We start from the raw sequence: 26,784 nt of genomic DNA, 5'->3' as shown, positions 1-26,784 counted from the left end.
ACGTCAGAGCGGGCTGCGACGCCGGCGGTGGGCCAGAGCCGAGGCATCGGTGGTGTGTAGCGGGGCTCGGTCTGGGCAGCGGCGGGCACAAGCACCTGGCTCAGCGTCGGCGGCTCCGGGGCGGGGGCGCCAGCGGCGAGGCCCCCTCCCCGGGGAGGCGGGGCCGGGCCGGCGCCGGGGCATCATGCATCAGAAGCTGCTGAAGAGCGCGCACTACATCGAGCTGGGCAGCTACCAGTACTGGCCGGTCCTGGTGCCCCGCGGCATCCGCCTGTACACCTATGAACAGATCCCGGTGTCCCTCAAAGATAACCCCTACATCACCGACGGCTACCGGGCCTACCTGCCTTCCAGGCTGTGTATCAAAAGGTACAGTGGCTGCTCGGCGCGGCGCGTCCTCTCCCCGCACGCTTTTTGTCTCGTCTCCCCGCCTTTCTCCGCTCTTCTCTGTGCGCATCATTGCCTCACCTCTGGGCCCTTTCATCGTTCTGTTGCCCTGTCTCTTCTCCGGGGCTCCTTGATCCATGAAATCATGATACTAACAGTGGTCATCATCGTTGCCATCCCCAGTAGCCCTTTGCTGTTTACAAAGCGCTTTTACATCCTTTATTCCGTTTGGTACTCAGTCTACCCCCACTGACAATGGCCGAACCTGCTTTGTGTATACCTGAGCTTTGTGTCTAGACCAGCACTGTGGGAATTCAGACGTGTTGGCCAGCTGAATGCCCGTATAATAGCAGACAAGTCCACATTGCTATGCATATGTATGTGGGGAGCCTTGATTCCTTCAAGCATCTAGCAAATGCGTATGGAACCTCTGTTAGGTGGTAGGCACTATAACCAGATCCTGCCGAAGGCAGGCATGGCCCTTGTTCCCATGAAGCTACTAAGGGTCTAGCATAAGTGGCAGACACTAAAGAGATAATTACACTATTACATAATAGTCATTGTGGGAAATGCTGTGTAGGAAAGAAAAGCCCTGTGGCAAAGAAGGCTGAAAGGAGGAAGCCAGCCTCCAACAGAACACCTTGAAAGCCTCTGTACAAAATGAATTTGTTGTTTTAGGTCTTTAAAACCAGAGTCCCCAAAACCTGTTTTCTTTAAAAAAAAAAAGCAAATAAAAAACTTGCTTTTAGTTTTCAGAGTAGTCCACTTTCTGAAGTCACTGTTCGTACTAAAGTCATCATGCAAGCATAAGTCCAAAGACTCCAGGTCACTGGAGTGGCACATGCTACTTCCAAGATGTCAGCTGCTGAAGCATCCAAGCAGCGATCATGTCTGGTTATTGGTCTTCCCCACGTGGTGTTTTCCCATTGTTTCTTTTTTGCACTACCTTGGAAGTATTGGTACTTGAATGGATGACCAAGTGGATGTCACAATTGAGTCGTAATTACTGCTTCTTCATTCCCCAGTGCCTCGTGTTCATAACTGCCTAAGAAATCCAGGCCCTGCTCTGGAGATGGAGAAGGGCAGGCCAACAGCGAACTGCTGTAAATATTTTGTGCCCGCCTAGCAGTGGTCCTCTGCATTCTGCTATCTTGAATCCAAATCTCAAGGCTATAAAACTTGAGATACTGAGTTGTTGAGACAGACACAGGTTAACAAGCCCAACTCTTAGCAAGAGTTAATCTGTTGGTTTTGAAGATAAACAGAATTTGTGAGTGCCTAGCTTTTTTTTTGACAATAATAGTTTATCCTTTATTGGGGCTATTCTTCCTACAATATTGATCTTATCCAGGTTGGGTCTTTGCCTTTTCTCCTTTCCTTCAAGAGTCTCTAGGACAGATTGTGCATATGAAGAGAGGTTTTGTGTGTCCATCCATTCTATCTGCAATCTGTTCCTGGGAAGGGATGTGGTTAGAGTGTGTTTAGTTAATCAGGTTATACTGGGTTTCATAAAATGAAAACTTCTGAGGCAATAGGCAGAAGGTAGTGCCAAAACAGTCCTGTAATTAGATGTGTCTAGAATGTTCTTTTAGTTCCTCCCCCAGTTACAGATAGTCTTTGTGTTTGATGATAAGCAAGATAAAGTCTGTGTTTCCAGATACAAGATATACCTTATTCTTGATCATTTGAGACTTCACTGCATTTGCCTCATAAAACTAGCAATGTGAGAACCATGGGGGCTGCCGCAAATTTGAGGAGATGGCTCAGTGCTTGAGAGCTTTGGCCACCCTCCAAGAGGACTTGCTTTTGATTTCCAGCACCCACATGGCAGCTCACAACCATCTGTAACTCCAGTTCCAGGGGATCTGATGACATCTAGCCTCTGCAGGTACCCGGCTCACGTGGGGTACACAGACATACAATCAGGCGAAACACCCACAGACATGAAACAAGAATAATTAAATCTTACCCTCCCCCCAAAATCTGACTCATCAACAGTCAGGGCTTTTGTTTAACAAAATAAATGATTTTACTAGAGACATTCAAGAGTATTTAAATCTCCAGTCATGGTATCACCTTGTGGTAAAAATGAAGAACCGTTTTCCAAAGTTGAGATAGAGCCGGCAGCAAGCAGCAACATCAAAGGCAACTTCTTTTCTTTATAGATAAAGAAACTGATGCCTGGTCAGGGTAATAGACCCTCTCCCAGCCTGTGCTGCCAAGACATCTTAAGAAGACAAACAGTACCCACACACAAAGTCACCTTTCTTCCTAAAAGGAGTGAACTCATGCCACCTAGAAACAGGTTTCAGAACTTGCATAGCAAAATTCCTCTGGCATGCCTGCCTGTCTTCAAGACCTTTCCAGTGGGTTAATCTGTGTGTGTTTTGCTTCCCCTAGATGCACTGAACTGTGTGTGTGTGTGTGTGTGTGTGTGTGTGTGTGTGTGTGTGTGTGTTTAACAAGTGCTTAAAGGGTATTTTACATTTATGCCTCAGCTTCCACTGAGCAGGGTCTCTGGGAGCTGCTCCTGACAGTTTTCTAGCCAACGTCCAGTGTTTGTCTGCACACTTCATTTCTGTAGAAAGTGAGCAATCTGAGCAAGGGCTCTGCCTAAAAAAGTGATGCAATAGGAAGAAAGACATAGTGAGAACACCGAGAGCTGGAGGGCCCAGAATCAGTGCAAAAGGGAGACAAGGACAGAAGTATCAAATGGTACCTCTGATCTCAGAAAGGCCCAGATAGGGCTGAGGCTAAGTGACTCCCCCAAACCCCCAACCTTAGAGTGCTGACACTCTGAGCCGGTGAGACTCTGAGCTGCGTGTTTGTTTACTTTGTAGCTTGTTTATTTTATCCAATGAGACGGTAAACATCTGGAGTCATTTGCTGGGTTTCTTTCTCTTCTTCACCCTGGGAATATATGACATGACATCCGTGCTGCCTTCGGCGAGTGCATCCAGAGAAGACTTTGTCATTTGCTCCATTTGCCTTTTCTGCTTCCAGGTGAGTCATCTCACAAACACCAAGGTGAAGGGAACTTTGGTCAGGCATGCTTGGGCAGGTGACTTGACTTCGGACCTACCACTGTGAAGAACCCCCAGAGGGTACATGGGACAACGTAGTATAAGCACCGCAAAAGCTGTTGCTCGCATGTATCTAGAAGTTACTATTATACCATATTTGAAATCCACTACATTTCAAAGATGGTGGGAACTGTGTTCGTGTTCGTTCTCCCCTCCCTCCCTCCCTCCCTCCCTCCCTCCCTCCCTCTCTTTCTCTCTCTCTCATTGTGTAGCCCAGGCTGGCAATGAATTTGAACCTTCCTCAGCCTCCCTCATGAAATGCCAGGATGATGGGCATGTATCACCATGCCCCGCTTCTTTATCTTGGTAGACATCTTGGCTGTAAGATGAACATTGCGATATGAGTTTGGCTGTAGTATCCACTGCAAACCTGTTTGGAAAGACTCCTTCTCTGTCCTGTTTAGAATATACATGTGCCTTGTGTTTGCTGCCCCACCCTGCCTTGGTCGCGCTGACATACATGGCTGCCACGGAGCTCCTGTTCTACAGCTTCAGTGTCGTTTCCTTAGTTCCTTTATCCTCGCTTGGTTTCCATCTGTTTTGTTTGCATTCATCTGTGACTTTTGTATTTATTAGTTCCATCACACTTGCGTTTTCCCTAGGATCTGGAGAAATGCCTTTAAAGCTAACACTTACTAATTTTCAAACAGATCACTTATTTTTTTTTTTTTTATTGAAAATAGACTTTTGGCCGGGCGGTGGTGGCGCACGCCTTTAATCCCAGCACTCGGGAGGCAGAGCCAGGTGGATCTCTGTGAGTTCGAGGCCAGCCTGGGCTACCAAGTGAGCTCCGGGAAAGGCGCAAAACTACGCAGAGAAACCCTGTCTCGAAAAACCAAAAAAAAAAAAGAAAATAGACTTTTGTAGCTGGGAGGTGGTGCAGCACGCCTTTAACTCCAGCACTCAGGAGGCAGAGGCAGGCGGATCTCTGTGAGTTTGAGGCCAGTCTGATCTACAGAGGGAGTTCTAGGACAGCCAGGGCTACACAGAGAAACCCTGTCTCAAAAAACAACAAAATGGGTTTTGTTCAGACAGTGTATTCTGATCACCATGTGCCCTCTTCCACCTCTTCCTAGAGCCCTCCCACTTCCCCACCAACTTCATGCCTTCTCTCGCTCTCTTTAAAAACCAGTCAAATAAACAAACAGAACAGAACAAACAGAGGGGGGAAAAAAGCAGGAGAAGCACATCCACGTGCAGAGGTGCATGCACACACTCACACACTCACACATGGAAAACCAATCAAGTGCAAAACCAGAAACCAAAGTATATATAAACACGCAGAGGTGCACACTCACACTCACACACTCACACATGGAAAACCCATCAAACACAAAACTGGAAACCAAAGTATATATAAACACGCAGAGGTACACACTCACACATAATATATATACACACACTCCGGTGCACACTGGAAACCATAGTATATAACCAAAAGACCAGTAAGGTACAAAATGCCCAAACAAGGCATTGTAAGACAAAAAAAACTAAAAATTACCATTGGGTTCATTTTGTGTCAGCATCTGCTGTGTTTTTTTGGGTGCCCAGTATGACTCCTTTGGAGAAAACTAACTTTTCCATTCTGAGTGTTGTGACTTGGAGATAGCTCCTGGGTTAGGGATGGGGGGTCATATCTTCCTCTTCTCAGTGCTGGATCTCCATCTGGCTTAGGCCTGTGCAGGCCCTGTGCGTGCTGCCAGAGTCTCTGAGTTCATATGTGCATCAGTCCTGTTGTGTCTGAAAGACAGTCCTTGGTGTTTTCCATCCCCTCTGGCTCTTATTTCTGCAGGGTTCCCTGAACCCTGAGGAGAGAGATTTGATGGAGACATCCCATTTAGAACAGGTGTTCCAAGGTCTCTCACTCTCATATTGTCTGCTATGGGTCTCTGTATTTATTCCATTGACTTCAGGAGGAAGCTTCTCTGATGATGGCTGAGTAAGACACTCATCTCTGGGTATAGCAGAATGTTGTTAGGAATAATTATATTGCTACCTAAGCAGAACAGTAGTATCTGATTTTTCCCCCTAGGTCCAAGGCCTGTCTAGTCCCTGGTTCTTGGCCACCCAGGCAATGTCAGGCACAGGTTCTCTATTATGGAGTGGGCCTTAAATCCAGTCAGATAGTGGTTAGTTACTCCCATAACTTCTGAGCACGACTGATTGCCGCAGCATATTATGTAGGCAGGGCACCATTGGAAATGAGAGTGTTCAAACAGATCATTTTAAAGCATGAAATAAATAAGGGCCATAAGAACACTGACATTTTGATAATTAAAAAAATACGTAAGACAGAGCAAGATGAAAATGAGAAGAAAAGGCTAGTATCACATTTCCTCCTGACAGACACAGACTGGCACTCTGCACTTGAACCTGTTCTGCCCAGCTGGAAAGGAAAATCTATAAACTAACTGCATAAATGTTTCTACTGCAGCTTGTGTTTTAGAACCTTGTCATTATGCTCAAAACATTGGTCCTAAAGGGAAACATATTAGAAACATCTCATCTTCTTTTTAGTAATTTCAATTTTAGTTTAACGAGTATTACTTAGTGTCCCTATGTACTTCCAGACCCTGTAATACTGGGAGTGATACTGCAGCAGTTATATGTAAGGCAGAATAGAATAAGCATGTCAGTGAGATCGAGCCATGTATGTGGGAGGGCAGAAAAGTAAATCCGGGCATTTAAACAGGAAAAATGCTGTGTAAAGGCCCAGGAGGAACAGACAACTTCTGCTTTCTGGACTTAGAGGTGTTCATCTGTCCGTGTGAACCCTGGGGTAGTGGAGGAGGAAGGGAAGGCAGGCAATAGTAAGGCTACCATGGCATACTCTGTTATCCATCAATGCACTGATGGATGTTGGATGTCACTGTAATTATCTTCCCACCTTGATGGTGCAACATGCCATAGAGTGCTTTCTATGAGATCTGAAACATACCAGGTTTGCCAGAATGTCATCTCTCAAGGGACTCCTACCAGGAGCACACAGCTCTTCAAACAGAGCACAGAATATAGGTTTACCCTTCAGAACTTGGGGTACTTTAGTGATGAATTTTCTTTTCCCTTTGATACCATAGTTTTTCTCCCTCAGACTCCCCTTTTCATAACAAGGTAACGTTTATTACTGATTTCTATAATTAATATCATATACCCATGTCGAAATTCAAGCAGATCAGAGCTTGTGAAGGAAAGTACAAGTCACTTGGCACCCCACTTCCATAGGTGGCCACTTTGGACATGGCGGTGGTCATAGACATTGTGCCCACCTTGCCACCTCACATCCTCCTCTCTGCCTGTCCAGCGAGTGCATCCGAGCTCAGATCGCGTCTCCTGGCTCCTGTGCATCATTCTCTGTGACAGTGAGATCCTTCTTCTCCCTCAGTGAGCAGTGCCACCGTGGTGCTCTCCAGGTTTATGGCATGTAAGCACAGGGATAACCAGAGAACTCAGCTGAGCCGGCACATGGTATGGGGCCAGCCAACTCTGGTGGCTTAAGAGTCATAGGCCATGGGCCAGTGAAGATTTGTGACAGCAGATGAACTAAATCGGTGGTTAAGTTTGTCATTACTGAACAATGGACACTGGATCTCTGCAAACTGGTTAGGCTTGCTCAATGAACAAATAACTGGATTCCATTTTACTGTCTTAGCAGCCAGCTGCTCAGAGGACATCTGTCAGTTGGGCCTGCTTCATAACAGTCCCATCTTCTCCACTGCCATCGTCACTGACTTGGTAACTCGTGTGCCCCAGGGCTGTGTTTGTAACCTCTTGGCTTGTCTACACCTCTGTAAAGGTGTTCTTCATATCCTCAGAAGTTTCATACACAGGCTGTACTGCCAAAGTTAAAACACCTCATTGGGTTGTTGCTTTAATTGTGGCATAAAGAAAGCCGCATTCTTCATTGGTTTCATATTTTTCATTATATGACTTGTCTTTATGGACCCCTTTACCTAAAAAATGTACAGACTTTGTTAATGCCCCTGATGAGCACTAGCTGAACGTTGAGATGCAGCTCAAGCGTCAGCCCTTCCGGGATGCGCTTTCCCTTCTGCCGAGAACACCTGCAGATACACCACGTGCTCCCACATGGCCAATGCCTGCTTCCCTTGGTGGTTTATGGTCTATACTGACTTCTTCTATAGAATTCGTTAGAGCAGTGCTTCTCCAAAAATCTCCTGGAGAGTAGAAGTTTCACCTCTGTGTCCCCTTCCGTGGCATAACACACAATTGATAGTTAATGGTCAGAGAAGTCCTGCCCTGCCGTACCCGTCCTCAGAACAGCTGTCTGTCCGCATCACCTGCCGTACCCGTCCTCAGAACAACTGTCTGTCCGCATCACCTGCCGTACCCGTCCTCAGAACAGCTGTCCGCATCCCCATCGTGGCTGTCAATTTGGAAGACGTAGACACATTATTTTTCATGGATATAATAAAGCCATATTTATTTAGAAGTAATCTGTAGTCTTCAAGTTAAAAAAGCAAATTGCAGCCAGGTATGGTGGCACATACCTTTAAACCCAGCACCAGGGATACAGAGGCAGGGGACCTCTGAGCTCCAGGCCAGTCTGGTTTACTTAGCTTCAGACCAATGGGGGCTGCATAGTGAGACTTTGTCTCATCAAGAAGAGGAAAGCACATTATAGACTAGAATTATAACAAGTCCACTTGATTAAAGTAGTTATTATGTATAGACATATGTATCACAGGTCCTTAGAACATACGTGTTACAGGGACATATAATATATTATCAGTTGTAGCTGCAAATTTCTCCGGTCCTACCTTGCTCTGCAGTCTCTCCCATCTGTGGTCCTGTAGCCATCTATAAAATAATTACTCAGAGGCTTGTATTAATTACAAACTGTATGGCCTATGGCTTCTGCTTTTTGCTAGGTAGCTCTTTCATCTTAAATTAACTCATTCCTATTAATCTATATGTTGCCACGTGGCCATGACATTACCGGTCTGCAGGCATCTTGTTGCTCCTTTGGCAGAGGCTGGTGTCTCTCTCGACTCTGCTCTTCTTCTCTCTGTGTCTCTGCCTGGACTTCCCACCTGGCTGTAAGCTTTCTTGCCATAGGCCAAAATGGCTTTATTTATTATCCAATGGGAGCCATATATATTCACAGCATACAGTAAGATATACCACAGCAATCAGTAGTTACTCTAAGGAATAGATTGAATGAGAGGGGCATATATTTTTTGCAGTATACAATTCTTTATCCTTCAATTTTTATTAAGGGATTATGTTAATTTAGTGACTGATATGAAAATAAACTCATTCATGAATCAGAGTAGCCTTAGGAGGTATTATGAAAGGATTTGTATTAAAAAACATATTTTCATCATATAATTTTTTGCTATTTATTTACAGTCTTATATTTTAAAATAATTATAATTTTTAAGTTTCTAGTGATTGTGGTCCCCATTTTCCTGATGAACCCATGAAGTTTAGTGGCAGTTTGCCCTGTGGTGAGGTACCCAGCTAGAATCCCAACTAAAGTGTCCCTGACGTGAAAGCCTGGCATCTTAACCATAGCTCAGAAGAGCATTTATGAGTTCCTCTGATTTCTGTTTGTCTCACTTCGTTCTTAAAGTCTGCCTTTCCCCTTGTAGGTCTGTATGCTCTGCTCCGTGGGCTATCATCTCTTCTCCTGTCATCGGTCGGAAAAGACTTGTCGAAGATGGATGGCATTGGATTATGCAGGGATTTCTATCGGAATACTGGGCTGCTATGTCTCCGGAGTATTTTATGCATTTTACTGTAATAATGTGAGTGTTTAGAACTTGCACCCTCTACCTTTTATATAGGATTTGGGTTCTCCTGCAGTCGTTTAAGTCTATGAACGCATGCTTTGCTTACAAAGAGAAGAGTCTTGCTCGGGCACACACTTCACTTTCTAAAGTGATCTCTAATATCTATTACCGGTTCCAGAGTATTTCGTTAATTTTCTGGTGGAAAGTATGACTATAAGTACGCAGATACAGCACACAGAGAATGTAGCAGCATGTGTATATAATTGTGTAACTCAGGTTGGGGGGCAAGGGATCTCAGCTTCCAGGCCAGGCTGAGCTACACAAGCGAAACCCTGTCTCAAAACAGTGAAAGAGAAGTTCCTTCAACCTTGCTCTCCCGTTACACTTTTCTATTTTCCTTTTCTCATCTTACCCCTTTTTCAGAGCCCAAACTATGCTTTTCCTCGAGGAGCAGCACGCCTGCTCGGAGTTGTAGTTCTCTGTGAACAGAGTGTGCCCTGCCCAAGCCTCCCCTCCCTGTGTGTGGGTCCGCTCAGATGCAGGCCTCTCCCCAGACTGTGAGAACACTGCAGGCCAGGAGTCTCTGTTAAGGCTTCTAAGCAGGGTCCTGGTCTCTACACGGTGAGAGAGAAAATCATTAGGGTGTTTGGTTTATAAAACTTACTTAAAGTCTTCCAGAGGACCAAGCGTTGATCTCAGAGCCACATGTCAGCTCATGACCCTCCGACTCCCCTCTTCTGGCCTCTGCGGCATCAGGCATGCACATGGTACACAGATACATGCTGGCAAAGCACAATACACATAAAAAATATATTTAAACTACCAAAGAAAAAAGTCATAAATTGGCTTGAGTATGTTAGGACCGTTATTAACTACCTGTTTTTCAGGCCTAGTTACATTATAACATAGTATATAACTAAATATATGTGCAATTAATGTGTAAATTGATTGGATCTTACTAGAAAACTGTTTGTGTTTACCCAGAACTGTTCTGTGTGTGATTCTGCATCCTCACAGGAAAATTAAGGAAATGTGCTATCTAGAAGATTGTTATGCAGTCATACTTAAACTGCTGTTTTATTCTGTACTTGTATTTTCTGTTTACCTCTTTCTAAGCATCAAAATGGGGTATTTATTTTATAAAAAATGAAAATTAAAAAAACAACTAGAAAGAGAGAAGAAAGCTCCTAGAGTTAATAGTCCAGAGTTACAGAAAAGAAGACCTGCTCTCTTTTCTTCTCCCCGGCATCTCATAGCTCCAAGCATGTAGTCTCTGGAATGGCTCCTGCCTTTGAAGGGATACAAGCCACTTTGAGAATGAGACTGGAAACTGGACATTTGGGCTCGGAAAGAGACACGAGCTGGCAGGTCATTTCTAGAAGTGAATAGTTCTACAGAAGTCCTGCGAGCCCAGTTAAGATCTCTTGCCCTTTGTGAGGCTGACTTTTGAGCCCTAGACGGCTTTCAGGCATTCATTTAGGAACTAAATATTTGATACACTCTTCCTGTATCCTTAGCAGGCTTTGAACTGAGTATGTCTTAGTGAAGGGTCTTCCAGGCTGCCTTTATTCCTCTCCCAAAACTTGGACCATCGGTGTTCCTTTCCTCTAAGGAAAGCCATATGTGGCCACTCAGGCTAGAAAGAGACAAACCTTCCTCAGCTGCCGTCTCTCAGCCAGCTAGTAAGACTTTCTGTTATATCAGACATGTCCCCTACATCTGATGTGGGGTGTGTGTGTATAAAAATATGCACAGGCATACACACACACACACACACACACACACACACACACACACACACACTAGCACACGCTTCATCCCAGCCCTGCCCTCTGTTTGAATAGACTCTCCTGATGTCTGTCTGTCATCTGAACTTCTGCCTCAGTTGTCACACTCTGGGTTCCAGGTCCCTGCCACCACACCCAGCGTCCGCCCTGTTCTTCCGCAGCTCCCAGTGTGGCAGAGTTCAGTCTTAGTCTCACCTTCGGCCGCCTTTCTCCCGACCTCCCTGGTCCTCTCTGCGCCTTCTCCCCACACTGTTTGTGTACCCGGCTGAGACGTTGTCTCTTGTGCTTCCGTGGTCCTCAGCATTCTGTCTGTGACTCAGTCACAGCCTTGCCATCACACCAGCGTGCTCAGAGGTGCCCTCCTTCCCGCAGTCTGCGCCCAGCCACTGGAGAGCCATGCCATAGGCAGCCTTGTTCCTACAGCACTTGCCTTGTGCCTTGCATAGCTCAGGTGGTCAGAACGCGCTGTTGTACGGAAAAGTGGGTTCCTTTACCAGTTCACTCTCAGTTTTGGGTGTCATCCTAAGAAACTGCTCAAACACTTAGCATTCGTATGGAACATTCTTTAGAAGAGGATGGGGGACCTTGTTGGACATTAAAGCCAAGTAAGCAGGGCCTGCGATGCCTGCTGTGGACGCCCAGGTGACTGTCCTCCTTTCCTTCCAGTATTGGCGTCAGGTGTACTTGATCACCGTGCTTGCAATGATCCTGGCAGTGTTCTTCGCACAGATCCATCCCAATTACCTCACACAACAGTGGCAGAGGCTCCGCCCCATCATCTTTTGTTCTGTCTCGGGGTACGGCGTGATCCCTACTCTTCACTGGGTTTGGCTCAATGGAGGAATCAGTGCTCCTATTGTACAGGTAGGCTGAGTATGGTCAGTATTTTTCTTTATTTTTCTGTCCTTCATTTTCATTTCTCCCTTAAAGTGGTGTTGTGAGGCTACGTGGGTAGCTCTGAGTCCTTTGGGAGCATGTTTTTAGTTGCATATTGAAACTCAGTTTTCTTCGCAGCTGTATAAATGAGCATATACCTTCAAAACCGTAAGTTAGTCTCTACTCATTTCTGATGAGTCACTGTATGAAATAACATCATTCTTTTTCCATCTCAGTATACAAGTACTCATGTCATTTCTGGGGAGGACTCTGAGTTTGCAGTTTTGTCTGCTGCGCTAGTGATACAGAAGTGTTTTGTCTGCTGCCGGGGTACAGAAATGGGAGCAGCTGGTTTCTTTTGAGGGTACCGGATGAAGAATTGAAGAAGTTATGCTTGGACATGTTGAGTCGGAGATATGTAAGGGACAGAAATAAAAGTAGAGGATAGAGTTGGAGACGGGGGATAAGTCTTTGGCAGTAGCTGGAACTGGAGGAGGGGGCTCCACCCACCCAGAACAGTAAGATGAGCAGTAAAGGGAGAGCTGTTGATTCTGTTGATCCAGATGCTGTGGAGACGGTGATATGTGAGAGGAAGAACTCCAGGAGGGCTCTGTCTTCCTGAGGAACACAGATTTCTGTGTTCGTAGAAATTCTTATAAAAGGCTCCAAGTGTGTGCTCTAGAGAGAGCTTGAACATATTTAAGTCAGTCTGCCAGGAAAGCTGGTGTGAGTCTCCCTTGTCACAGCGCCGCTTGTCTGGACTTTAGTGGAGTCTGCTGTCACCTCAGGAGAATTGCTGACTGAAAGAGGAAGGCCTGTCAGGAGGCCTGCTTTCCCGTGGCCTAGAGGAAACACTGGTAAACCAGTGAGAAGGAAGGTGGATTGTGACCGAGTGGGATGAGTGGCGTGGTCCACCTGGGAGAGTTGGACTCTCTTCATAAGAGCAGGAAGGTGACCAAGCTGATATGAGTGAGGAGGGACGCAGCTGTCTTGCTGCGTAGGAAGACACCGTTTCTCCGGTATTTGGGGCCCCCAAGAATAAGACAGTAGAATGAGAAGCTGCTATCTGCAATTTAATTCCAATTAGAAAAGAATGACTGGTAGCTGATACAGAAGGGATTCATTTTAGAAGTGGTAAGTTACAGTCAGCTTATAATGATAAGAAGAACAAGAACTTGAGAGTTGACAGATTTTAGGAAAATTTGCATATTCCTATATTCACAAGACTTAGAAAACAGGCATAAAAAGAGAGTGGTGTTGAAAATAGAATTCTAGTGAGATCACCTGTGATTCCAGTGAGGAAGCAAAGGGGAGTCTGAGGAAATCCACTCAAAAGCTCTCACTTTTTAAGTTGGGTAGAGATGCCCCTCCTAAAGATGAGATTTCCGGGTGGGTTAACCGAGCAGATGGGTGAAGGTATGTTCTAGAATGGTTAGGAATCTCAGACTGATGAATACAGAGTTGGAGAAGGCCAAGGTCATCTCACACACTTGAAAAGGAAGAGAGGAGCTGTCTTCATTTCTTACATGAACTGTTGCTAAATGCGGCGGGGTTGTGACCAGGGTTAGGAACAGTGTATGTGCTCTGGAGTTGGGAAGTCCCGGAGGCCCACACACCAGCGGAGAGATGGAATGCTTCGTGTAGCAATGCTTGGGCATTTCTCTGGGATGCAGGACGCTGTTCTGTCCTTGAGCTCTCCTGACTGGGCTCTCGTCACACATGACACTCTGTAGCCACTTGGTAGAGGGACTGGGCAGTCTCAGGACTGTCACCAGCTCCAGCTCCATAAGTAGCTGGCCTCTGAGGCCATCACTACGCTCCATTGCTGTGGGATGAGAACAGGAGACCATCAGCAGGATAACTGAGACTTGGCAGTCTTTAAATCCTGCCTCTGAGCTCTAGGAGATCTCAGAGCCCTGGGAAAATCCAAGCCAACCCTCTTTGTTTTCCAGGACTTCGCACCCCGAGTAGTAGTGATGTACGTGATTGCTCTTCTGGCTTTCCTCTTCTACATTTCCAAAGTTCCAGAACGGTACTTCCCAGGTAGGTCCCTGTTCACCACGCTTTTGTAGCTTTCTTCCGAAAACACATTTGAAGTAAATGCTTCTGAGAATCAAAATTTAGATTGTTTCTCAGTGTTCATTATGGAATGATTCTTCCATTCCTAAGCAATATCTCTAACTTTTTCACCAGGCATGATGGTGCACACCTTTAGTCCCAGCACCCAGGAGGCAGAGGCAGGCAGATTTATGTGAGTTTGAGGCCAGCCTGGTCTATATAGTGACTTCTAGGACAGCCAGGGCTATGTAGAGAAATCCTGTCTTACAAAACAAGAAACAAAGAAAAAAAAAAAACATAACTTTAAATTTCAAGGGGCTTTAGAGACATTTCCCACCACGCTCACAGTAATAGAGTCAACCCCCAGGGGTTGGGGCTGACACTGTTGTACAATTATGAGCTTGTGACTGAGGATCATGTGACTCCTGGCCCTGTTCTTTTTAACATGGGGCACTAGCATTAGCTCCCATTCTCCTCCGTCCATACCACCTTGTTCTTAGAGAGTAACTTTTATATGCAGAGATACATAAAGTAAAGAAATGCAAGAAGCAAGGACACAGGAACAGTAAGAAGAAGACAGGTGTAGAGCGACTTTTCTGTACGTCGGGGCTCGATCTGTAATTTCAGTTGCCTAAAGGAAACCACTCCAGAGTGAAAACCAGTCAAAACTTCCATCATAGTATATGTTATCGTTGTTGTATTTTAATCTCTTCCTAGAGCTGATGTGTAGTTAAACATTATTGTCGGTAGTCATATAGGAAAGGTAGTATGTATAGGATGGAGCACTCTGCAGTGTTGGGCATGCACTGAGGGATCTTAGAATGTATCCTTCGGGATACGAGGGGCCTGTGTGCCTCACACAGATTCTGCCCAGTAGCTCAAGGCAAACAATCTGGCTCTGAGCTTCCTCACACACCGTTAGGGTGAACTCTCTTCACTGCTCCAGGGTACTCAGGCGCCACTCTCAGCAGGAGGAAGATCTCTCTTCTTCAGTCCAGCATTGGGGAGCTCTGGTGAAAAACACCCAGAGGACACTGGGTATGGTGGGCAAACTTCTCCAAAGCGTGTTCTCCTGCACTGCATCTGCAGTTAGACTGCCCGAGTTTAAAGCCACAGGAGCCCCTTAGTCGTGGCCCATGCTCACCAAGCTGTGCTTTCACATCTGAAACAAGCTGGAGTACTTCTCTTCCGGGGTTCCCATGAGGGCTAGATGACAGAACCCCTGGATCAGCACAGTCCCAGTCGGGCAGTAAGCACTCAGTGAGGGACCGCGCCATCTTGGTCGTGGAAGTATTAGGTTTAAATAAAGGGAAGCATGAAGTCCAGGGAAGCTTTAGCCTGACTCAAGAGTAACACTTAGAGAACTTACGGTGACTTAAGTCTGGAAGACTGAATCAAGACGCGGTTTCAATCTAGGCTGCAAATCCGTCCCTCCCTCCTGGGTTAAAATTCACTTCCGTGGTGCTTGGTCAGGGGAGACACAGGAGCATGAAGGTAGTTTCCCAAGGCCAGGGCATGTCCCTTGCACTGTGGGCATGCTGAGTCCTGACTTGCCCACATGTGGAGGACTGACATTTGTTGCAGGGAGCGTGGGGCTGTGTTCACATGTTCCCCTAAGAGGAAGAATCACCTCCATGATGAATTAGAGATGGCTGGGGACCCTTCTTCACATGCTCTGGAGAGGAGGCAGTCTAGAGGACGAGCCTGCAAGCATTGTCTTTTCGTCACTGGGTTTCCAGAACAAATGGAATGCAGTGAGAACCTGTGTGTGTGGCCATCAGGACATGAGAACATAACCAGCACATAAACCCACACTGAAAATGCACAATTTGGGTAGGTTTCTGTATCATTTTAGCTCAGTGGGAGAGCACTTGCCTAGAATGCACAAGGCTCAGAGTTTAATCCTGAGCACTGCAAAATAAATTAAAAATAATTACATTCATATAGAATTCTGTTTCTTTATTGCACACAAGTACAATTACTCTACACTATGTAAGAACGGCCATGTGGCTTTAGCCTTACCATTTTCAAACCAGCTGTTAAGAATTGTCTTTTCTAGCCGGGCGGTGGTGGCGCACGCCTTTAATCCCAGCACTTGAGAGGCAGAGGCAGGCGGATCTCTGTGAGTTTGAGGCCAGCCTGGTCTACAAAGCAAGTTCCAGGAAAGGTGCAAAGCTATACAGGGAAACCCTATCTCGAAAAACAAACAAACAAAAAGAATTGTCTTTTCTAACACTTGCAAAGGTTCATGTGTTACATAGCTTTTCTCCAGGGTGATCTCAGCATGAGCCCATGTAGCTGTATGGCTGAGTACAGGAACATCAGAGAGTGGAGGATGGGCACTGGGCAAGCTCAAGTGTTAGGAAAGGTAGTCTCTAATGTTAGGTATATACCTTCTCCCACGGATGAGAAACATGGGCAGTGTAGACTGAATAGCAGGTAAGAAATTTAAAACTAAAAACAGCTGTAGTTAAAGTGCACGCCTCTAATCCTAGCACTAGGGAGGCAGAGGCAGGCAGCTCTGTGAGTTCAAGCCTACCTTGATCTACACAGTCTAGGCCAGCGAGGGCTCCATAGTGAGACTGCATCTTCAAAAACAAAAATAAAACAAACATGTATCACAGTGGATCCGTAGATCTGCCTGCTCATCAATGGACTATTTATTACAAGACAACAATTTTTATATTTCATCTTTTTTTGTTGTTGTTGTTTTTTAATGAATCTGTAGGCTTTCACTGGGAGTCAAGCGAAAGGCTGAGAGCCTGCCCAGGAGGAATCCTGCCAACTCACACTTTAAATCCTGTGTGCCATTGAGCTTCTTGCTAAGAAAAAGCGAGCTTAGGAGTATTTACACAACACCGCCATCGCAGGACGTTAAGGGGCAGCTAGTAGTTGTCCTGGCTCTGGTTTTTGTGACCGGGAAACATCTCGATTAATTAGTCCTTCCCACCTGTACAGAAGTGCTCCTACCAGGGCCACATCGAGCCATACAGTGCGTCTGCTCCGGCAGATCCATACCTAAATCATGCCCTGATCACCACTGTCTCTTGCCTTCCATACAAAACTTTTCCCCCATTCTACCAAATATGTTGAGACATGGAGAAAAAAAAAAAAAAAGATCAAATTCATGAAAATAAACATTACGTTAATTTTTTTCACATTTATTGTGCGTGCGTGCTTGCACGTGTGCACTCCTAGGGGGTGGGTTGCATGCCACAACGTGCATGTGGCAGTCAGGACAACTCTCAAGGGTCAGTTTCCCACTGTGGGTTCCCTTTCTCTGTCCTGTGGATCTGAGGGATAGCAGGTCCATCAGGCTTGGTGGCAGGTGCCTTTACCCTCAGCTATTTCATTGGCCCTCACAAGCCACATTTTAAAAATAAAGTTGGGGGTCTAAGGCCATACCAGGCAAACACACCTGATCTCTCCTAGAAACCGTTGGGAACAGCATTTCTGAAATTCACTTGCATACTTCAGGAATAAAACCTTAAATGTGAGTTCACCCTCTTGGAAAAGATTTGAATCTGAATTCATCTGCAGTCTGTCTGTAGCCAGGAGTAGACGTGTATTTGTCTCTAAATACTGAAATAATGGTGTCAGCCTTTCTTTCTTCGCTCCCTTCCAGGACAGCTAAACTACCTCGGATCAAGCCACCAGATCTGGCACGTCCTGGCAGTAGTGATGTTATACTGGTGGCACCAGTCAACAGTGTATGTCATGCAGTACAGACACAGCAAGCCTTGCCCTGACCACGGTCCGCACCTGTAAGTTCAGGTATGGCCACCCGGTGAATCCAGTCATTGAGCAATATACCGTGGGGGGTTTAGACTCCACTATTTCTAAGGTTCCCGTTTATTTTTTTCCCCTTTTCTTCTTATTTAATGAGTCATAATGGTTTATAAAAATGGGGAAATATAGTGGGATCTGTAGTAAGAACTGTGTTTGACCCTTGCAACTATGATTCGATGTTTGTGCAGACGGTGAAAGTTAGACATGTTGAGACATGGATGTGGGTGTGAGACTGCTCTAAAAATGGGGTGCAGTCTACATAAGACCAGCTTTGTTTTCTTAGGAACAGCCCCTGTCTGTAATAAGTGGAGGCATCCTGTATGCTTACTTTAATAGGAGACGTTTTCATTAAATGACCAAATTTGCCTCTTCAAGGCAAGGGTTGCTATAGCCTGTGCTACTCCAAGCTCAGTGTGCTGCTGAATAATCACAGCCTTCCTCCTGTACAGCTCATGAGAAACTGGCCCCTGAGTAATTTCCCTTAGCCAGATTCTCTTCTCCTTAGGAACATTTGATTTTTTTTTTTAAGTTTGCTAACAAAAAAAAATTTTAATTCCTCTTTTGAGAAAGGTATTGAGAAAAGAAACATGCATTGCTATTTTAAAAAATATATTAGATTGGAAACTAGGGACATGACAGAGCAACACATGGTCTGATAGCCAAATTATCAACTACCTAATTTTATTCCAAGTATTATTTAATTCCATATTAAATACCAGATTCCTGACAGTGAATTTTGATTCCAGCTTTCCCAAAGAAATTTCATCTCTAACTCTAGTCCTAAGTTTCATGATGATGAGTTCAAAACTCTATGGGTGCTACTTTGAAGGCCATGAGATCTGAGTGGCCCTGTCTTGACCGTGAATGAACCGTAAGCCTTAGAAGTCATGCAGATGTCTCATTTGATAGTGAGATTATTCACCGCTGCTCCAGGCCTGCTTATACTTGTACTGACATTTCATTGACAACTTAAACATGTATATAAACATCATGTGCACTTCAGAGCTGAAGCATTAGTCCTGTTAACTGTAGATCCCACTGCCCTGTCAGATAGCATAACTTTTATTCCTTGGTCTTGCCAAATGCATAAATTAAATCATTCATAGTATTCATAAAAACTTCCATTGTCCACTGAAATATAAGGTATGACCTAAGTTTCTTAGTAAGTTCACAAGCTATTTTAAATACTGGCATATTTTCAGGAAAATGGAATTAACTAATATATCATAACATTTTTCTTTACATTGATGTTCATTCCCTAAATGCACTTTCTACATCCAGTATTAGGAAAATTGATATGCCCAGTGTATGCCTCTGCAGGGCGTTTCCTTGTAGTGTAGTGGTTTGGGAATTTAAATTTCCCTTGCTAGTACATCAGACGTTTTTTTCCCAGTGGGCTCAGTGAAGGCCACCATTTCATAACCATAGTGATGATGGAATGCTACTTTCAAAGTGGCTGTTGTATCTTAGAACACAAATTCAATTCATGCTCAACTTTAGATGATCTGAACATAACAAAAGTTGAATATATTTCTCAAAAAAATCCATTATTGGCTTACGTGGCTCTTGAATACACATTTTATCATTTTGGCCAGAATAAATATACTAAGTAGTTTTTAAGTAAAAAATGAGGAAAGTCCAGTAACTTTAGGTGTGGAGCCATTTTTATTCTGAACTCTTCTCAAAAGAAATAATTCCAAGTCTTTTAATTTTTTTTTTCTTTTTTCAGACAGGGTCCCACTCTATAGCCTAGGTGGGTCTGGAACTTGCTATGTAGACTAGACTGGCCTTGTACTCATAGCGATCCACCTGCCTCTGCCTCCCATGGTGTGCCACCATGCCCAGTTTTACTTTCTGGAAATGCCTGGTTTCTTTTTGTACATGAATTCTGTAATAATTGCTGTATGTGTAACACATAAAAAGAGCATACTTTGTTTTTAAATAACTTTTCTTTGAATAGTTCTGATTGTAGGGACAGTTATTCTGTATTCTCTGAAAATGTTTGATATTATAATTATTATCCTCGTCTTTTATCTTTATAATTATTTATTGTAAAGGAATGACTGACTGTGGATTGTTGTCAACTATAAACACTTATGTATGTCAGCATTTATTGACCATCTACTGTGTGCACAACACTACTGATACAAAGTTTAATTATCACATTAAAGAATATTTGACAACTACTTACAAATCTGAGCTTTGTAATAATGTATATTTATTTTTGTTTTTTATCAGTTTATTAAAATAGGTTGAAAATTGTATTTCCAGCTACAGTATTTTTTTTAAAAAGTCAGTCTTACTTTTACCTATATACAAACTACAAAAGCTACATTTTTAAACTATCTCTGGCTGTTTTAAATCATAACAATTTATAGAGATTCAGTTAACTCAATAAGCAGTCCTTTTTCTCTATAAAGCCATTTTCAAACAGCAAGGCTGTTTCATCTCTTTGGCTTATGTTGGTGCAGTTTGGTAGCTGCATGGCCAAGTGTGCATATGTAAATAAACGGGGTTTACTAAACGTGGGCTGCTTGTCATTCTTTGTGATGCGTTACAGCTCTAAATCACATTTGAGGGTCAAATGATGAGCCAGGGACTGTCACAGCTTATGATCCCACTGGACAGAGGATCCAGTTTGAAGACTGTGCTTGCCGAGCATAGAGCTGTACAGTTCTCCACTTGTCAAGAACGTTCTAGAGATATCCCCTGCCTGTGTTAGAGGCCCGCACGTCTGGATTCCTGCCAGTTTCTGAGGACGTCCACACCCACCCAAAAAGCATCCTTTCTTCTAACTCCACACTGCAGTGTGAAGCAGCTGGGCTGTGCGGGAAGGGGCAGGGGGGTCTTCCGTGTGCACTGTCACCTCAGCATCTGCACTGAGGAGAAATGTAGACACTAAAGCACTCGGGTCCCCTGAGGAGACTTTGCTGTGTGTCTGTGCTGTGATGAATGATCTGGAACTGAAACTTAACCTTGAGAATTTTTTCCTGAAAGGAGAGAAATAATAGTAGGCCCCCTTGAGGAGTGAACTTCCGTACCCTTGCCCAGCTTATGTGAACAGCCGCCAAGGCTCTCATCCGGCTCCACCTCTGTGGCATCAGACTGCTGCCCGGCGTGCAGGTAATCCCAGCTGTGCCAGCCCTATGTGCTTTCTTAACATGCAACAGTTTTCAGAGATCATGCTGTGAATATGAGAATTAAGGATGCCACACGTGATGCTTGATTGCCCTTTCCTAAACAGGAGTTATTGAAAATAAATAGCTCAAATAGCACTATATGTTCCTCTTTAGAGAGATTAACTATAACCAAATCTAAACAGTGGCTGCTTTGCACTGGTTACTACTTCAAAACAGAAGTCCACTCACACCAAATCAAATGAACCTTATTCAAGACTGAGAAACTGTCACAAGGCACCAATCCAGACTCCAGACTGTGGAATATTGCGTTCTCAGATAACACTACAACTCTGTCGTCAATCTAACACACAGGCCATCTCATGGAGATACCAAAGCCTCTTCTCTGACAGAGTCAGGAGCTAAAATACTTAGTCAAATATTGTTGATGCTAACAGCCTTTTACAATTGAAAAAACAAGTTACAAATTAAAAACGATGCCAGACAAGTTAATTCAGAAGGCACTCTAAGACATGGTGTTCTGACCTTCCAGTCACTGTTGGTGAAGGAGTCCTGCTAGGGACTACTGCAGAAGAATGAGGCCACGTCCAGTTTTTTAAATCCTGAACCATGAACTCTTTGAGAGCAGAGTGCATAATGGAGACAGACTCTATGGTGAGAATGAAAGAACTAAGTAGGTTTATAATGAAACTTTTAATGAGACAAATTTAAAAAAAAAAAAACTCCAAAGGCATTGATTATAAAGAATAAGCAATCCATTTGGGATTTATTGCATTTAAAGAAGGCAGATTATTAAAACAGTAGGTATGATAAATACAGTAAGAAAATAACTTTAAATCTCAAACAAAATAGTGAACAGAATTCGAGACTAAGCAATGTAAAGGCAATAAGGTAATAAAATTAGTGCTTAACTGGGTACGGGGAAGCAACTGAATTCTATTTCATAAGTTTCCCAACTACACTTGAGGACTTAAGTTACTTTAGCAAGTATGTTTTATAACAATTAGAAACATAACTAAAGATATAAATCCGTTTTTTTTTTAAAGATTAAAGTTATTTGCTTAGTGGTACATAAAAGGCTTCAGAAAATTCAAGTTTAACAAAAATGGAAGTGTAATCAAAGAAAGTGCACTTAAAGCTGTTTGCCAGCAATTAAAAGGGAGCTTCCAGGCTGGAGATGTAGCTCAGCGCTAGAACGCTTGTCTAGCATGTGCAAGGCCCTGGGTTCGGTTCCCAGCACCACAGAAGGAAAAACCAAGTGGCTACTAACTCCTTCTATTGGATGACTTTCCAGTCACAAAAAGCACGTAGTAATAAAATCAGTTCTCTTCTCAAAGTAGCACTGGGAATTTTAAAATTAAAAACAAAAACAAAAGCCCTAAAACAGACCCAACCCTCTCTGTATTTTCATCTACTTCCTTTTAGTGGCTTTTGTAAACCCTCTCTAGGAGTGGATGCTCTTTAAAAAAAAAAAGACAGACATGATTGCCATTTTTAAATTCACATTAATTCCCTAATAGAGAGCTGTGATGTGCACGCACATGTGTCTTTCTTATCTTAGTAGAAAACACACTTGGGTATGAAAGTTTTCCAACAGTCATTTGCTATTGTCACAGTAGACACGTCATCTCACAGTAGACTGTCAACTCAATTAATTGGACCTAAATTGATGACTAGTTTTGCTAAAAAAGACAAAGAAAAGCTGACCAAGTTCACTGCATATTCTACCTACACTAAACAGATACACCCGGACTCCCCTACGTAGTGACAGTGACACACGTTCAAACCTAGATGACCCAGCGGAGTGGCTGCCCGCCACACCAGCACAGGAGTGGGCTCCACCAGCAAGAAGACAGCAGCAGTCAGCCCGTTAAACAGCCGCAGGGTACACAGAGCTGAGATACAAGTGATTTCCCTCCATGCCCAAGTATACACATGGGGGCATGGGGCGACACTCAGTTCTTAATATCCTAGTCAGTTACATTTTCTCCAAGCTTACAGTAGACCTTTTCGCCAACTATACACCAAGCAACTTCAGTGTCTTGGCGGACGCATTCTTCAGTGCCATAGATGATGATCTTTGTCATAGTAATGTTTTACTGAAGTTATGGAAGCTAAGCAAATGGTTCGCTCTTTAGATTCAGAGTTAACAAGCTAGTAAAGCTTCTAAGAAACAGCTTTGGCCTTGGATCCTTGAGGTCTCTAATGTGGCTTCCCTTTGATGTTCAAGTTTAACAGGTTTAGGACTACTTTGCATACTTAGAAGCACAGGGCACACCCAAATGACATTCCTTACACCAGAACCGGGCCATCCCATAACAGCCAGTCCTTCAGTGAGTGCTATGTGCCAGGTCCTGTGCTTGGCAGCTTAATTCTCCTAAGGGAATTAAGTACCTAAGGCTCAGCTGTACAGAGACTGCAGAAAAGGCCTCTAACATCAACACACAGGAACTGCCCTACTGGACCTCCAGAGAAACGCTCCATCGGTCCGGTGAGCTGGTCTCAAAGAGGAATGTCACCTGGCTAGGCTATAGGAGACAATGTAAACATTTTAAGCTGTGGCAGAGTTGTTTCCTAAGAATTTATCCAGCATAAGCCAGAGTGTCAGTGAATCACTTCAAATTATTCAGTGCATTGAAAGGCAAGTAAAATTATGATTTCATATTCACATCTCAGGAGACCACATCAGTTCACTGACTACCTTCTGGATGAGCTCTTCTGTGCAGTTGATGAGTTTACCGCTTTGAAAAGAAAGCATCACTGAATCTGTTTTGTAGTTTAAAGGATCTACTACTATTTGTATTAGCAGTATTAATTAACCTGAGAACTAGAAAAAGGTGCAAACATAGCCTCTGCCTTTGGCACAAGGGCAGGAAGTGGTGCAGAGCAGGTCTAGGTGGTGACGTAATGCTGGGCTGTTTCTCCGCCCACTTTCCACCTGAGCTCACAGAAGAGAAGCAATAAGAATGACCATGGCTCAGTTACATATTCTGCTTCTTTCCAAGTTCCAAACTGTGAAAGTAGGCAAATAATTTATCCTATCAGGGCACTAAAATTAAGAGGTTTTTATAGGATTACTCATAAAATCCACTAATTGGGGGCAAAGACAGTTAACTTAAAATATAGCAAGGAGGGTAACAGTGATAAAGTTCCCACCCCTTTTTTGTAAATAACTATTAATCTAGAAACTTCTAATGCTAGTCTGGCAAAGGCAGTTGTAACTGAAGACAGAGACACAAGCACAGATAGTGTGTTCACATTCACTGATTATAACTGCTACCATTAAACACGACTGCTACAAAATTTCAAGTTTCTAATTATGACTGGTGGTGGTCTTTAAAAGGCAATTTGGTAGCTTGCTTCTTTTCACTAATGATGCGATCAGGATCGGCTAGCAGAATTGATGTCCCCAGTCCCAGGATCTAATTCTGACATCCACTGCAGGTCTGGCAGTCGGTGCCCAGGGGCTGGCAGCAGGGGGCAGCCCTTAAGGCTTGTCACTGTGGGAGCACTGAAGTCAAAGTGCCCCACCCCCAAGCCTGGGGGAAGGAGCTGCTGTGACTGGACTCGGGAGTGTTGGATAAGGGCGGTGGTGTAATAAAGTAAATTAGCAAATCCAACATGATTTCACATTGTAAACACCTTAAAAATTTTAAATTTCAGCTAGCCTTTTCCTGAAATTAAACTTCTATATAACCTGTCCTCCCACTTTGTATCAATATGCTTCATCAGGGACATAATGGTAAAGATTTTGGCAAAAACAATGTAATTCTAAAGTACCAAATGTTGCTTTCTTTTTGACGTGTCATTATTTTACATTTTTCAAATGCCAGATACTTCTCTTTACATTGTTCTAGGCTTCTGTTAAGCATTCCATATTTAAAAAATTTATTTTTGACAGAATAAAAACTACATATATATTATCATATACACGTTTTGATGTATATACTGTAGAAGGGCTAAACCGAGTTAATATATACATTATTTCATATAGTTATCATTACAGAGTCCATTATTAATGGCACTTGTTTTTAAAAATGCAGGAGTTTTAGGCACGGTAGTCAGTTCCTCTGGCTCTGCGTTACAGAGAAGCGTCTGAACTGAAGAGCACACTCCAGGCTGGTTCCTCCCGGGTGCAGACCCTCAGCGCTGGACCTGGGGTGTGCACCTGATAAGCTTTCCTGTCTCAGTGGCGACACACCTGCTTTCCCAGGAAGCCCCACAGCTGCACCTCGGACCCTTCCATTTGGGCCTCCTGCTTGAAGCGGGCATCACTGCATACCCTGTACAGAAACTTGCATTTGGCTTACTTAAAAATCGCCTATTCTGACTAACCTGTAAGAATGAATTATATAAACAACTGTACAAACCAATTTTCCAGATTCATAAAACTATTCATACTTTTTTGACACAGGAGTTATTGCCGAGTCCGCCCGGAGCATCTACTGTTTCGAGGGGAATGGGGCAGCACCAAAGGGGTCTAATTCAACTGGCTGGGGCTGTTGGGACTCATGTGGAGCCAGGCTTTGCACCACGAGTTCCGTGAAGGGCACGGCGCCGAAGTCATCCATTCTCAACGCGTCTGCACTATGGAATGACCCATGCACTGAATTCTGCCGTGGCCTCCCGGGCAGGATGGCACTGTGATCAACGCGGATGTCGCTGAGGCCCTGATGGGACTGGTGCCACGGCAAGTCTGGAGGATGGAAGGGCTTGGCACCAAAGGGGTCCAGCAGGCTCTCCTCGGGCTGCAGGACACTGCCCCTGTCTTTGCCGTCGGTCAGGGCAACGCTGATGTTCTCCTTGGAGTCTGAAATGGTTAAGAACTCACTGCTGCTTTGCGAGTCTCTGCGGCCCACCTTTTTGTGTCTGCGAGCCCTCTCAGGGGTGCGGTAGGGGGGCTTCAGGGTCTTCTTTGCGCTGGTGGGTGTGCCGTGGTGGCGCTTCCCGTTGCTTTTGGACATGTCCTGCTTTGTGCGTCTCTGGCGAGAGGACAGCTTCTGCAGGCTGCGCTGTTTGACTTTTTGCTGCTGGCTCCCAGTTATTTCTTCAAAGGGGACGAGCCCAAAAACATCCTCCCGGCTTTCACTTCTGCCCGCCGCCGACGACGTGGGAAACGGCTGAAAGGGGGTGGAGCCAAAGATATCCACACTCCTGGGCCGCGCCGGCAGGGGGCGTGTGTCGGAGCCCACCGCGGGCCAGTCCTGGACCTTCTTGTTGAAGGGTGCCTTTGTGAACACATCGAAGTCCTCCTGCTCCGGAAATGTCTGCCTGCAGAGGTTCTTCCCGTTCCCTCTGTGCTGCTGCTGCGGCTGGGGAGCGCGCACTGCAAAGAAGGGGACAGCACCGAACACATCGAACTCCTGACCAGGAGCTGGGGCATCGGCGGGAGAATGGGCAGGGGAGAGGAGTGGGGGGTCACGGGCTGGGCTCCGCCCACCAGCAGGTTTGTCTCTGTGCAGGGAGCGCAGGTCTCCACACTTGGCTTTGGCCTGTTCATACTCGGAGTCAGAGCTGTGCTTGTCTTCCTCTTCCTCGTCTTCAGAGTCCATGAGCAGAGGCCTGTGACCCAAGTTCTCCGGCTCGGTGTCCTCGTCATTAAAGTCCCCGTGTTCTCCCTGAGCGTCTTCGTCCTCTTGTTCTTCTTCACTGCTCTTAGGAGAAGGGGGGTCTGATTCAAAGTCGCTCTCAGAATCATCATTCCCCTTCTGCACTTGACCCCGGACTGCTGCCGGATTCTCTGAGGTTTTCTTTACAGCCCGCTGATCTTTGTACACTGGGCTTGTGCTTCCGTTTTTGGTAGGATTTGCAGTGATATTTTTTTGAGTTGGAGAGTGTTCAGTTTTCTTTTCAGGAGAACCTAAAGGTTCAAAGAAAAATCATTACAGTATTCAAGTATTTCAGTATCGACTTG

The 26,784-nt window shown here is 44.7% G+C and overlaps 2 protein-coding genes across 6 annotated transcripts in view; one reads left to right on the top strand and one right to left on the bottom strand.

Annotated features, from left to right (window-relative positions):
- Nucleotides 1–7: 7 nt before the first annotated feature.
- Paqr3 (progestin and adipoQ receptor family member 3) lies at nucleotides 8–26,492 on the top strand. Of its 4 annotated transcripts, none has more exons than XM_006975361.4 (7): nucleotides 37–369; nucleotides 3,228–3,390; nucleotides 9,083–9,238; nucleotides 11,677–11,874; nucleotides 13,839–13,929; nucleotides 17,570–17,718; nucleotides 25,285–26,492. In XM_006975361.4, exons 1-6 carry the CDS (start codon nucleotides 185–187, stop codon nucleotides 17,710–17,712), a joined length of 936 nt encoding a protein of 311 aa, XP_006975423.1. In that variant the 5' UTR covers nucleotides 37–184; the 3' UTR covers nucleotides 17,713–17,718; nucleotides 25,285–26,492. The 4 variants fall into 4 exon arrangements, with proteins under 4 accessions (XP_042113599.1, XP_006975423.1, XP_076402799.1 ...); XM_076546684.1 differs by lacking the exon at nucleotides 25,285–26,492 and adding an exon at nucleotides 20,731–20,857; XM_042257666.2 differs by lacking the exon at nucleotides 25,285–26,492 and adding an exon at nucleotides 19,463–19,597.
- Bmp2k (BMP2 inducible kinase) overlaps nucleotides 21,608–26,784 on the bottom strand; it is a 108,234-nt gene continuing 103,057 nt past the window's right edge. For both annotated transcript variants that reach the window (XM_015994239.3, XM_076546683.1), the window contains one exon: nucleotides 21,608–26,730. In XM_015994239.3, coding sequence (XP_015849725.3) covers nucleotides 25,313–26,730 — 1,418 coding nt within the window. In that variant the 3' untranslated portion in view covers nucleotides 21,608–25,312. The remainder of the gene's footprint in view (nucleotides 26,731–26,784) is intronic.

This window comes from Peromyscus maniculatus, chromosome 10, assembly GCF_049852395.1.
Source record: "Peromyscus maniculatus bairdii isolate BWxNUB_F1_BW_parent chromosome 10, HU_Pman_BW_mat_3.1, whole genome shotgun sequence".
In the NCBI taxonomy this organism is placed as follows: domain Eukaryota; kingdom Metazoa; phylum Chordata; class Mammalia; order Rodentia; family Cricetidae; genus Peromyscus; species Peromyscus maniculatus.
This window is presented reverse-complemented; position numbering and strand designations above follow the sequence as displayed.

What these genes read in the sequence shown, in the direction of transcription:
- Paqr3 (XM_006975361.4), top strand. Translation starts at nt 185, where the DNA reads ATGCATCAGAAGCTGCTGAAGAGCGCGCACTACATCGAGCTGGGCAGC. An exon ending in TCCAGGCTGTGTATCAAAAG is followed by an intron (nt 370 to 3,227) that starts GTACAGTGGCTG and finishes TTTACTTTGTAG; the next exon opens with CTTGTTTATTTTATCCAATG. An exon ending in TCCAGAACGGTACTTCCCAG is followed by an intron (nt 13,930 to 17,569) that starts GTAGGTCCCTGT and finishes GCTCCCTTCCAG; the next exon opens with GACAGCTAAACTACCTCGGA.